The sequence below is a fragment of the Bufo gargarizans genome, chromosome 3 (assembly GCF_014858855.1).
Source record: "Bufo gargarizans isolate SCDJY-AF-19 chromosome 3, ASM1485885v1, whole genome shotgun sequence".
Lineage (NCBI taxonomy): Eukaryota > Metazoa > Chordata > Amphibia > Anura > Bufonidae > Bufo > Bufo gargarizans.
Genome location: NC_058082.1, coordinates 232,118,641 through 232,130,881, shown reverse-complemented (window position 1 = coordinate 232,130,881; position 12,241 = coordinate 232,118,641). Strand labels below are relative to the sequence as shown.

The 12,241-nt window shown below is 40.0% G+C and overlaps 1 protein-coding gene across 1 annotated transcript in view; it reads right to left on the bottom strand.

Moving 5' to 3' along the window:
- The window catches only part of PCCA (propionyl-CoA carboxylase subunit alpha), a 476,636-nt gene that overhangs the window by 72,988 nt on the left and 391,407 nt on the right, over positions 1-12,241 (bottom strand). The window contains exon 21 of the mRNA XM_044286403.1: positions 12,113-12,166. Within this exon, the coding sequence (XP_044142338.1) occupies positions 12,113-12,166 (54 nt within the window). The remainder of the gene's footprint in view (positions 1-12,112; positions 12,167-12,241) is intronic.

Sequence of the window (12,241 nt, the reverse complement as noted above, 5' to 3'; positions counted from 1 at the left end):
CCCGTTGTCATGATTGGTGGGGGTCCTAGCAGTAGGATCCCCATTAGTCTAATAGTTATCCCTTCTGATAACTTGTAGAAACCAGAATACCCCTTTAAAGGGGTTGCCGATTATATCTTTATATTTACAGATGTGCTGGGAACAACACACAAAAGCAGTTAGTGATCACTGTTAGTAAACCTTCGGTGCTGGTGTCCCACGGTTAATTGTGCTTAATTCTTCTATACAGCATTTACTCTTTCTTACAGTCTGGTGCGCCCAGTCTCAAAAATGGCTGCTGGTGGAGGATCATGTTAACAGGTACATCTACCAGCATCCTCCCTTGATAACACTGCGCATGACACTAAAAACTAGTACATGATCAGTGCTATACACAGTATTGGGCAATGGAGGCCACATAGACTGGACTGGTCCCATGACCCTCCATCAGCGGCTATTTTAGGACTGGAGTGGGAGGTTTATGTGTATTGACGACCCATTGGACATTGTTTCTCTGGCCACCTCTCTGCCCGCTCAGTTCCATCCTTCAGCTGCCTCATGAGCTGTGACAAGGAGACAGCTGTAGCAGAAAGGATACACCTCCTGAGGAGGACATGCCTCAAGCTGCTAGCCTGATATAAATCTAGCAGAGCAATCAATGTGGAGATCTCTGGATCCCTGTGAGGTACAGGACTGGTTCTAGCTTTGTTAGAAAGATATTGTCATGTACTATATAACATCTGAAATTCATTTTTTACATTAATCATAGGATAATCTCTTTAAGCATTCAAATGGATTAAAAGGGCTGGCAAACTCTGCTGACATCTCTTTCTCTTGATATTTGAACAGGGGTGGGCACAGGCAGTAGATGGTCCCTTGATTTTCAACAGGGATTAAAACACCTCCCTCATGGGTCTTTGTAACATGCTATCATTTATGACAATAGGAAGCAGTGATATTTTTCCTTCAAGGTGGGAGTAGGCATTGGAGTCCTTGGGCAAATGCAGGAGCTAACTCCCAGATATTATGCTGCTGAAAATCTCAGAACTGCTATGGGCAGTTTGTCTGACCATCCTCTACTGAAGCACCAGATACAGCACTGAAAAATGTGACATATGGTCCACAAGACTTAAGGCCCCTTAAGGCAGTTATCAGGAAAAAACTTTGTTTCTCATAATAGCTGCATTAACATAGAGACGATTATGGAGACGAGTAATAGCTCATCCCCGTACACATTTCTGGGCAATAGACTGCTGTTTTGATAGCACAAACTGCTTCCCAGAAACAATGATTTAGGTGAATGCACCAGCAATGCCTTCACCTAACGAATAAGCGTTTGCTCGTTCATCGAGTCATCAGCGGCACCTTTAGACAGAGCAATTATTGGGAAGGAGTGTTGCTAGGATCGGATAATTGGCCTATGTAAAAGGGCCTTCAGGGAAACAAGAATCAAAACTAATTACTGTTAACAATAAAATCCACAAGTCCAACATCGTTAAAACCGAAAGCTGTGTCCACTAATAGAGAGAAATGTGTGACTTTTAAATAGGTACACAGTCCTCTCCCTCTAATTCTCTGTGAAATCCGTCCGGGGACTGGACAGCCAGGCATGTCTCATTTAACCCGTTACCACCATAAATGAAAAGTAATCCAAATGCCACACATTTAACAGTTTATGATCAAGTTGTTTGGGGACTGACGTGTAGTATTATATGGGAGAATTATGTTGGCTCTTTAAAGGGATTTCCCAGGCTCTTGATATTGATGCCTATTCACTCCCATTAGTGTAAATGGGGGCTGAGCTACAGTAACCCGTCATAGCCTCTACAATTCAATTGGAGCTATGGTTCTGGCTCCATTGTAAGCGCTAGTTCTGGTGCCACCTCCAGCGAGGTGTCAGAATCCCACCGATCAGGCATTGATACCCTATCCGAAGGATGGATCAATAGCAGGACCCCATAAAACGCCTTTAATGGAATATTATTTGGATAGTGTAAATGATTTGGGTACTATATAGTGATAACATGAGGGATTCTATAAGGTTTTCATTACGTTGCTGTACTATAGAGGCAATTTAAGACACTGTATGAGCGTATTATTTAGGTATTATATTGACATATTTCAAAGGAACCTGTCACCTCCAAAAACCATCCCAAGCCGCCAGCAGTACCTGACAGTAGCCAGCAGGGTGTTTCTGATGATAATTTTCTTCCTGAAAACTTTTATCCCCTGTCGGCGCGCTTCCCTAGTCATGCTTTAAGTCAAGGGGGCAGAGGCCTCATTGCTTCACGTCAAGATAACCACACACCCTTCCCTGCCCCTTCGCTGTGACTGATAGCCGGCAGTTCGGCTGGCTTTACCGAACTCTCTGCATAAGCGCTGTCAGTCACAGCAAAGGGGCAGGGAATAGGGCCATGGTTATCTTGACTTGAAGCAAGGAGGCCGCTGCAAGCGCGCCGGCAGGAGATAAAAGAACGTTTTCTGAGCTTTAGCCGCATCGGACTTCAGGAAGAAAATTATCGTTGGAAACACGCTGCTGGCTACTGTCAGGTACTGCTTGTGGCTTGGGATGGTTTTTGGAGGTAACCGGTTCCCTTTAAGCATCTTAGAGGAAATACAGTCTACAAATGCACGTGTACAAATGTGTCATGTTGGCTACTTTGCATCTTGCACAGGGCTCCATATTCTACAAACTCAGAGGTTATGTAGTGTAAACGTGACAATAATGAGAACCTGGCTATCACAACAGACAGACCAGTTAATAATACTAAATACTGTATTAGGCTATCCCTCCCTTTTCATACATAAAGCTTCTACTGTATTCAAATATATATGAACACACAATGGTTAGGATGACAATCACCACTGACCCCAGCAAAGTTTGAATAAACAAGAAGTTATATAAACCTTATTTTGATACGAACAGCATTTCTTTCTTCATAAACATATTGTCTCATGATACGTTTCACAGTATATAAACTATTAACATAAAAAACTGTCTGTAGCTCCAAGAAAGATATTCAACATGCTTGGTGAGGCCCTAAGGTACAGAACAAAAATAGTAACATTTCACATAGGGGTGAATCAATATTTAATGACTTTGCAGGTCACAAGACACATCCACAAACGCTGTAAATGAAGATCCCCTTCGGCAATAAGCACTGCTCAGTAAGAGAACTGGGATGGGGCACTTCATGTTAAAAATGTGGGGTGTCTTTTGCAGACAATTTTATGCTTGCATTCCAGCGCAACGTATTTTAGCAAACAGCAGAAAATAAGAAAATAACTGATCTCCATAAAAGACTGTTGAACTTTGAAAGAACAGATTTGTGAAATCTCATAAAAATAGGTATGCTAACTGCTAACTTTCTCTTTCATGTCTTGGGATTTCTTTTTACTTCATTACAATGACCTTCCTGCCCAGTGTGTGTTACCATAAAAAGTAACCAAGCCCTGTAAACTAAAGGAACTGCTTAGCATTAAATGTTTTATCTAAGGAAGACCACATTGCCAAGCCAAACAAAGAAATATTCAAGAATAGTGCTTCAATGCCCCTTCAAACAGATTTCTTTTAAACATACACTCCCAACATTTTTACGGCTTCTGATGGTCTTTTCTTCTTTTTCTAAATTTCTGTCAACTTTTTATAACACTAGCCTAAAAAAGGTAGCGTAAAAGTCCCACTGCTTTTTCTAAGCAACATAATCAGGTTCTTGCTGGTTCACAAAACCTGTATGATAGAGTAAAGGTCCTATTACATAGGCAAATAATTTTTCCAAAACTATAACTGATCAAAGATATAGCAAATTGATTGACCATTGCTTAGCTCAATTTACATGGAGCAATCATAAGCACTGTACATGTCCGAGTGATTGAATGCAATTATCAAGTACCTACACATTCACTATTGTCGGCAGCACATCCTTCGAAGGGCAATGAGCTGCAGACAATCAATGATTTTTCATGCTCCATAAAAGATTATATCATCCGGAACACTTGCTCATTTGAGGGATGATTGGCGGAATGTTTATCCAGGTAGATGATCAGGAAGGTGAACGTTTGTACGAAAGTTTGTGCCTAATCATTGGCCTTGCACTGTAATATTAACTAACACATTGCATGTTCTAGGTCCAAACAAGAGCTGCAATTATTACATGGGTTGAGCTTTGAATTATCTCAACATGCTAGAAATTGTAAACATACATAAAGTAGCAGTCAAAAGTTTAGACACATCTTTTCATTCTATGGTTTTTCCCGTTTCTTTTGTATGTAAAGAAGTAAGGCAGGCAGCACTCACCACTGTAAATTGAAGTCCTTTATTCCTCAATGGACAACATGGACATAAGGCTGGGGCAGACAGCTTACACATGTGAAAGTAGCGACGGCCGCTTCGCACTCATGGCCTGAGGAAGCGCGCAAGCGCAAAATGGCCGTCTCTACTTTCACATGTGTGTAAGCCGTCTGCCCCAGCCTTATGACCGATTTGTCCATTGAGGAATACAAGTGGTCAGCCTGAATATGCTTTATATTTTAGATTCTTCTAAGTAGCCCCCTCTTGCTTTGATGGCAGCTTTGCACTTTCTTGTCATTCTCTCAAATGAGCTTCATGAGGTAGTGACTTGGACTAGGTTTCAATTAAAGTGGTTGTGCAGTGCTATAATACTATCCCTTTAGGATAGGTCATAAATAGCAGAATGACTCCTGGCATCCCTGCTCATCAGCTGTCTGATGAGGTAGCAGTACTCGAGCGCTGCTTGCTCTTCAAAATTACCTGTGCGCCGTTTCCTTTGCAGCGGCCACACAGTGTAATTACACCTGCTCGTCACATTCACTTAAATGGGCCAAGCAGTTGTAATTACACTGCGCTGCCACTGCACAAACTATTTAACATGCATGTCTTAAGAGATAATCTGTGAAATGTATTGTCTTCATGTGTTTGAGAACATCAGTTAGGGTGGGTTGGTAGGACTGTTCCCTACAGTGTTTAGCCCCATTCTGCTACGTTCGACTCAACTAAAGTAAAGAGAAATTACAGTCCACCATTACTTTAAGACATGAAGGCCAGTCAATGCAGAAAATTTCCAGAACTTTGAAGTTATTCTCAAGTGCAGTGATAAAAACCATCAAACGTTATGGTGGAACTGGCTCTCATGAGGACTACCCCAGCAAAGGAAGACCAAGAGTTACCTCTGCAGCAGAGGATAAGTACATTGGCGTTACCAGCCTTAAATTAACAGCAAATTAAAGCCTAAATAATCTACAGATATCAAATATTAGTCACATCCCAACATCAACTGTCAATCAGGCCTTTATAGTCAAATTGTTTCAGTCACTACTGAGGGACAATAATAAAAAAAGAATTGCTTGGTTCAAGAGACACAAGTAATGGATATGAGACTAGTAGAAAGCTGCACTTTTGTCTCAGTCAAAATTTTTGTTTTTTTTTGTTCCAACCGCCACGTCTTTGTGAGACAGAGAAATGGAGGAGGAGGTGGGATGGTGTGGCGATGCTTTACACGTGACACTGTTGGTGATGCTTTACACGTGACACTGTTGGTGATTTTTCATAGACTGAGCTAGTTTTTCTTCTGCCTGCGCTTTAGAAGTTCTTATAACTTGCTTGGCCTCTTTCTGCCTAATCTTGTAGATTTCCTTATCTTCATTGCTCTGGTTTTTTTTATAATTACAAAATGCTAGCTTTTTATTTTTAATGATTTGGGCCACTTCTGCTGAGTACCACAGTGGTCTCTTCCTTTTTTTGCTTTTACTGACAAGTCTAATGCAATTTTCTGTTGCCTTCAATAATGCACCTTTTAAGTAGTCCCATTTCTCCTGGACTCCATGTAATCCGTCCCAGTCTGATAAGGACTCATTTATGACTAATTTCATTTTTGAAAAGTCTGTTTTTCTAAAATCTAAAACTTTTGTTTTTGTGTGGTGGGACTCTTTCACAGTTCTTATATTAAACCACACTGACTGGTGATCACTAGATCCCAAGGTTTCGCCTACAATGACAACAGAGGGTTGTAGTCAATGGAGAACATTCAAAACAAGGTCATGTTACCAGTGGGGTTCCACAGGGATCTGGTCAGAACTCTGGCAACTGAAATTTAATGTGGATAAGTGCAAGATAATGCACCTGGGGCGTAAAAAACCCAAGGGCAGAATATAGAATATTTGACACAGTCCTGACCTCAGTATCTGAGGAAAGGGATTTAGGAGTAATTATTTCAGAAGACTTTCAGAAGACTTAAAGGTGGGAAGACAATGTAATAGAGCAGCACAAAATGCCAGCAGAATGCTTGGATGTATAGGGAGAGGTATAAGCAGTAGAAAGAGTGAAGTGCTTATGCCGCTGTACAGAACACTGGTGAGACCTCACTTGGAGTATTGTGCGCAGTACTGGAGGCCATATCTCCAGAAGGATATAGATACTCTAGAGAGAGTTCAGAGAAGAGCTACTAAACTAGTACATGGATTGCAGGATAAAACTTACCAGGAAAGGTTAAAGGACCTTAATATGTATAGCTTGGAAGAAAGAAGAGACAGAGGGGATATGATAGAAACTTTTAAATACATAAAGGGAATCAACTCGGTAAAGGAGGAGAGCATATTTAAAAGAAGAAAAACTACCACAAGAGGACACAGTTTTAAATTAGAGGGGCAAAGGTTTAAAAGTAATATAAGGAAGTATTACTTTACTGAGAGAGTAGTGGATGCATGGAATAGCCTTCCTGCAGAAGTGGCAGCTGCAAATACAGTGAAGGAGTTTAAGCATGCATGGGATAGGCATAAGGCTATCCTTCATATAAGATAGGGCCAGGGACTATTCATAGGATTCAGATATACTGGGCAGACTAGATGGGCCAAATGGTTCTTATCTGCCGACACATTCTATGTTTCTATGTTTCTATGATGTATTCAAAATTAAAAAAAAGCAGCACACCTGTCTATGGGTTGTGTCTGGTATTGCAACTCAGCTGTATTAAAGTGGATTAGACTAAGCTGCTATACCACACACAACCTGTAGGAGGGTGTGGTGCTGTTTGTGGGAGACATCCAGCTATGCCGCTTAGCCCTTTGTCCAGAGATCCCTTGATAAAGGTCGCCCGAGACCGAAACGTTGGAAAATTTCAAAATGGCCTTATAAATTTATACATTTCCTGGATATGAATTACTTTATTCAATGATATTCTCTTGATTAAAAGTATTTACAAAATTACTGCAGTGCCATAGAACTTTATATAGCTGTGGGAGACAGTAGACATGTTTTTCTAAGGCTGGACAACCCCTTTAACCAGCATGGCTACCAAAGCATTCTGCAGAGATATACCATCCCATCTGGTTTACGCTTAGTGGGACCATAATTTGTTTTTCAACAGGGCAAAGACCCCAAACACTTATTATTCAGGGAATGTAAGTGCTATCTGACCAAGGAGACCCTTAACCCAAATGAGATAGTTTGGGAAGAGTTGGATCTCAGACTGAAGGAAAAGCAGTCAAGTGCTCAGCACCTCTGGAAACCCCTTCAAGACTGGAAAACCATTCCAGGCAACTACCTCATGAAGCTGATTGAGAGAATGGCAAAAGTGTGCAAAGCTGTCATCAATCATTTTGTCTACTACTTCAATAGGTTGTGCCAAGTTTACAAGACCTATCCACAGGACAGCATCACAACAGGGTCCCTTGTTCTTGGGATCGTGGGGGTCCCAGCAGTCGGACAGACAGTGATTAGCTAGTTCTCGCCATACTGTGAGGAGTGAGCTGACAACATATACAAGGATAAACGTGTGATTAACATTCCACAAAGGCTGATTAAGAAGCATAATTTGGTATGTATGATCGGTAGTGGCATGCGACAGCTGGAATCTTTTCTCAACAGTCTAGTGACTTTGGGGAAGACATCTCTTAACTTGGGTTCCTTAGTTTACATGTGTTATTGTGCATTTTGAGGTTATGGTTGAGCCTGTGCCAGCTTGTGGCTGGGGTATGATCAGTTGCTGATAACAACAAGCGCTACAGCTAGAAAACCACTGCGGTCTATTTAATCTAGCCTGAAGAGGTGTGTGCCCATGTTTTTCTAAACAATTTTTTCATCCATGACCATTTCTTATTTTGTGTTCTGCTGTTGTGCCAACCATGATGAAGTTCATTATTACACAGGCTACTGCACATACAGTATATTTCAGAACATGGACACAGGCACAGTTATCTTTAAAATGATTGTGCCTCCAATTCAGTATCTTTCTTTTTCACGTTCTTGCCATATCATTCATATTTAAACTAGTAAAGAAACAGATTTTCTTATTTGTAGAAATTTTCACTGACTTTTACATTAATAAAAAGAAAAAACTAAGAGATAAAGATAAAAAAGACACAAAAAGAAAACCACAAACAAGGGAAAAACAAGGCACTAAAGAAAAAGACAAAACACTCATGTATCCAGGCCCTTAGGCATAACGTACCCTGCTCAGGGAAACTTTTGTTGGTGAATTTCTGTGTAATAGCTTGTAAAGTTAAAGAGACATACCCCTCAATGGAACATTGCCCCCAGTGGCTAAATTATCATGAAAAATGTAGCATGCACCTTCAGCTTTATAGCTTACAACAAAGCACCTACCATGGGAATAGCCATCATTTAAACAGCCCTAGAAATAAGAAGTGCTCACAAATGAATCTGAGTGTGTTAGGTCTGGCTGCAAATTATTTGTCTTCTTAAAATAAAGTTTACAACAAGGAAAAGTGATGGATTCAAGCACAACTACCAATGAGAAATAAGGCAAATAAAAAGATTCATTGCTATGCAGCAGACCACTGATAGAAGACGACACGATACCGCACCGGCTCGATCTCTTGCTAATTAAACAAATCAATTATGAGACTACTATTGCAACTGTGTAACTGCTGTTCAATATTAGCAATAACAACCCCACAGGGAGGTCGTTTTACTACATTAAAATGCTGTCCTCTTCAACTCCATTTGATATTATTAGAAAGTGTTATTTGCCTCTTGCTGTCATATTAGTTGCAAAGGCAAATTATGGATATATGCAGACCAGAATGGTCCCAGTATGAGATCAGGTTTGTTTTTCAGCCTCCGAGGGAACAATTGCTGAAATTCCAAAGTTCCCCAAAGTTCTTTAATAGAACTGATAAATCTATCAGCACAGCTTCCATTAAAAAACTATGCAAGGGTCATGTATTTGCATACATCCCCGCTAAGCTGATACAATTCAGCCAGCTAAATTATCATATTAAATTCATCCTCCCTTGTTAAACTGATTGTGTTTAAAATTGTTTTGGATGGTTATCATTAATTTCTGTTAAATCTTAAATGCTTGCATTGACATTTAATTGAGCAGACACAGAGGGGTCAAATTAAAGAATGCCTAGAGTTATATTTTTGTCAGACATGTTAATATTAGTCACCCCATTAAATGGCAACAGACAACATGCTGGAAAAAAACCTAATTGTGTCCTGTGACAACACAATCACTGATTGCTGATCAGGGCAGTTCAGTAAAAGAACAAGAGTATGTTATATATGACATTACTAGACAAATAGTAAGCTATATACTATATTACAAAACTAGGAATAAGAGCATGCCATTTATTATAGTACTAGAAAAAGGCATATTTTATAGTATTGGAAAAGTATGCTATATTTTATGGCACTAGAAACAAGTGTGCCATATAATATGGTGGACAGCAGGTAGAGTATTGTATTTATTACTGTAATGGAAATAAGAGTATGGCGTAGCTTATTTTTATTCAAATGTATTAGTAGCAGGGACAAGGCAGGCCTGGAGCCTTTTAGAAGGCCCCTTGTACTCGGTACTGCGTGATTGTGTTTGCATTGTGCTGATGGGAGGACAAGGGGAACTCTCACCCTTTGTCTGACCGCTTAGATGCTGCAGTAGCTATTGCCTGCAGCATCTGAGGAATTAAACTGCCAGGACAAGAGTTATCTCAGATTCTGCCAGTGAGAACAGAGGTAAGGTGCCTGGCACAGATATCAAAGAGCTGGAAGGAATTGAAGGCTTTGAAAGTTCACTCAGGTAGCAGCCACTGGCAGTCATGGGTGGGTGTGGTTAAACGCCCCCTGTGGAGAAATAGGCTACTGACAAGTGAAGAGAACATTGATAATCCTGTTACAATGGCACCTCTCAAGGCGTGGGATATACTGGGCAGCAAGTCAACAGTTCTATTTCAGAATATCTACAAACTGGTATATCTTGTGGGGTGTTTCTAATATGCAGAGCTTACTATTGCGTTTTGGGAGCAAATACAAGTCCAAACTGCTGAAAAGTTTAATATGTGCTGCCCTCTACCAAAAGCACCTACAATAAGCACATGAGCATGAAAACTTGGAGTAACTGAAGAACGTGGCCTGGTCTGAAGAATCATGTTTTAATTTACATCATGTGGATAGTCAAGAGTGTGTGTGTCCTTCTCTTCCCTGCGGAACACATGCACTATGGGTAGACTGTAAACCAGCATAGTCAGTGTGATGCTCTTGGCAATGTTCTACTGGCATTTATGTGGGTACTACTTTAACATGAACCATTTACCTAAACAGACCAAGTACACATTTCATATCAACAATGTACCCTACTGGCAGTGGTCTCTTTCAGCAGGATAATGTGCCCTGACACACTGCAAAAACTGTTCAGGAATGGTTTGAGGAATATAATAAAGAATTCAGGGTGTTGATTTAGCCACCAAATTCCACAGATCTCATTTAGGTCTCAATGTGTCACAACTGTTTTTGTGGCACAAAGGGGAACCTCCATAATACCGGGCTGATCAGTGTAAATATACCATATATAATAGTGGTAAAACAAGAGTGGGTCGTAAAATATGGCATCACCAAACAGAAAAAAGGTACTAGACCCAAGCTTCTGTAATAAAACTACCATCTTTACTGAAAATTCATGTTAAAATATAATAAAGCCCCATTGGATACAGGTAAAAGACAAGCCGTTGGTGAGGTGGATGAGCCTTTCTGAGGTACTGGTGATACAGGGGTCTTGAATTTTTTATTTCAGCGAGACACACGTGGCACTCGTTTGTACTATCTTTCTGACTGGATTCTATGCTATACGTTTGTACTCTGCATGTGGGCTCACCCTCTTTGTTCAATGTGGCTTTATTATATTTTAACATGAATTTAACATGAATTTTTAATAAAGGTGATAGTTTTAATATGGAAGTTTTGGTCTAGCGCCTTTTTCTGTTTGGTGATGTGGTTTGGTACGACTTGACCACATATTTCAAATAGGGGCCTGTTTCTTGGTTCATATAATTTGGAACTATAAACAAAACTATGCTATATACTACAGTAGCAGAAACAAGGGCATGCTAGATATTATAACGCTAAAACAATAGTAATTCCAAATAATACAGTACTACAGACAAAAGGGATGCATATATTATGATACTAGGGTATATTACTGATCAGAGACCGTGTAATGGTTGGCAGACAAGATGTAATATGTTACACAGTTCATTTCCTGTCAGCTGCTATGTTCAGGCCGGCGCTGCTGTCTTATGTGGAATATAGATGTGAATGGGAGGAAGTCAGCACCTATATTGTTTTGGCTTTGCTAATTGAGTCACCATGAGAAAGTGCTGAAAGGGCACATTAACCACTGTACAGCAGCTCACCATTCTTCCATGTCAAAAAAGAACATTTCCTAGTTTCATTCCATCAAACAAAAAGTCCCTTCACTAGTAAATGGAATGTACAGAAAATGTACCAGTCAATGTAACAACATGGGATGAAATAAAGTACGGTAATAGGGACTTAAAATGTAACTTACTATCGGCAAAAACGGATTATTCCTTCAATAAAAAAATGATAAGGGCAATTTTTTTTAAAAAATGCCTAAAGATACGCTAGAAGATACAAATATGTATGCTATTATATATCATTGAATAGAGTCAATAGTGTATATTCTGGAGTTTAGATTGACTTCCGGCTTCCATAGAAAACAGTGACCTGTTCTTCTGTGCCTTCAACAGTTCTTCTTCATCATCTAGCTGTTGTATCGTTATTATTGTCTATGGGGAATAATAACTAGGCACTCATGTCTATTTGCTATACAGTCAAGCATGGCAAAATTGTACTCACCACTGTGCCCAAGAACTGAATGCTAATATTCCCAGCTGCGTCACGACTAAGGCACTGAAAGGAAGAAAAAAAAACAGGTGAAGCATTAACTTAGCAGCATATAAAAGTTCTGATAATAAAACATAGTCT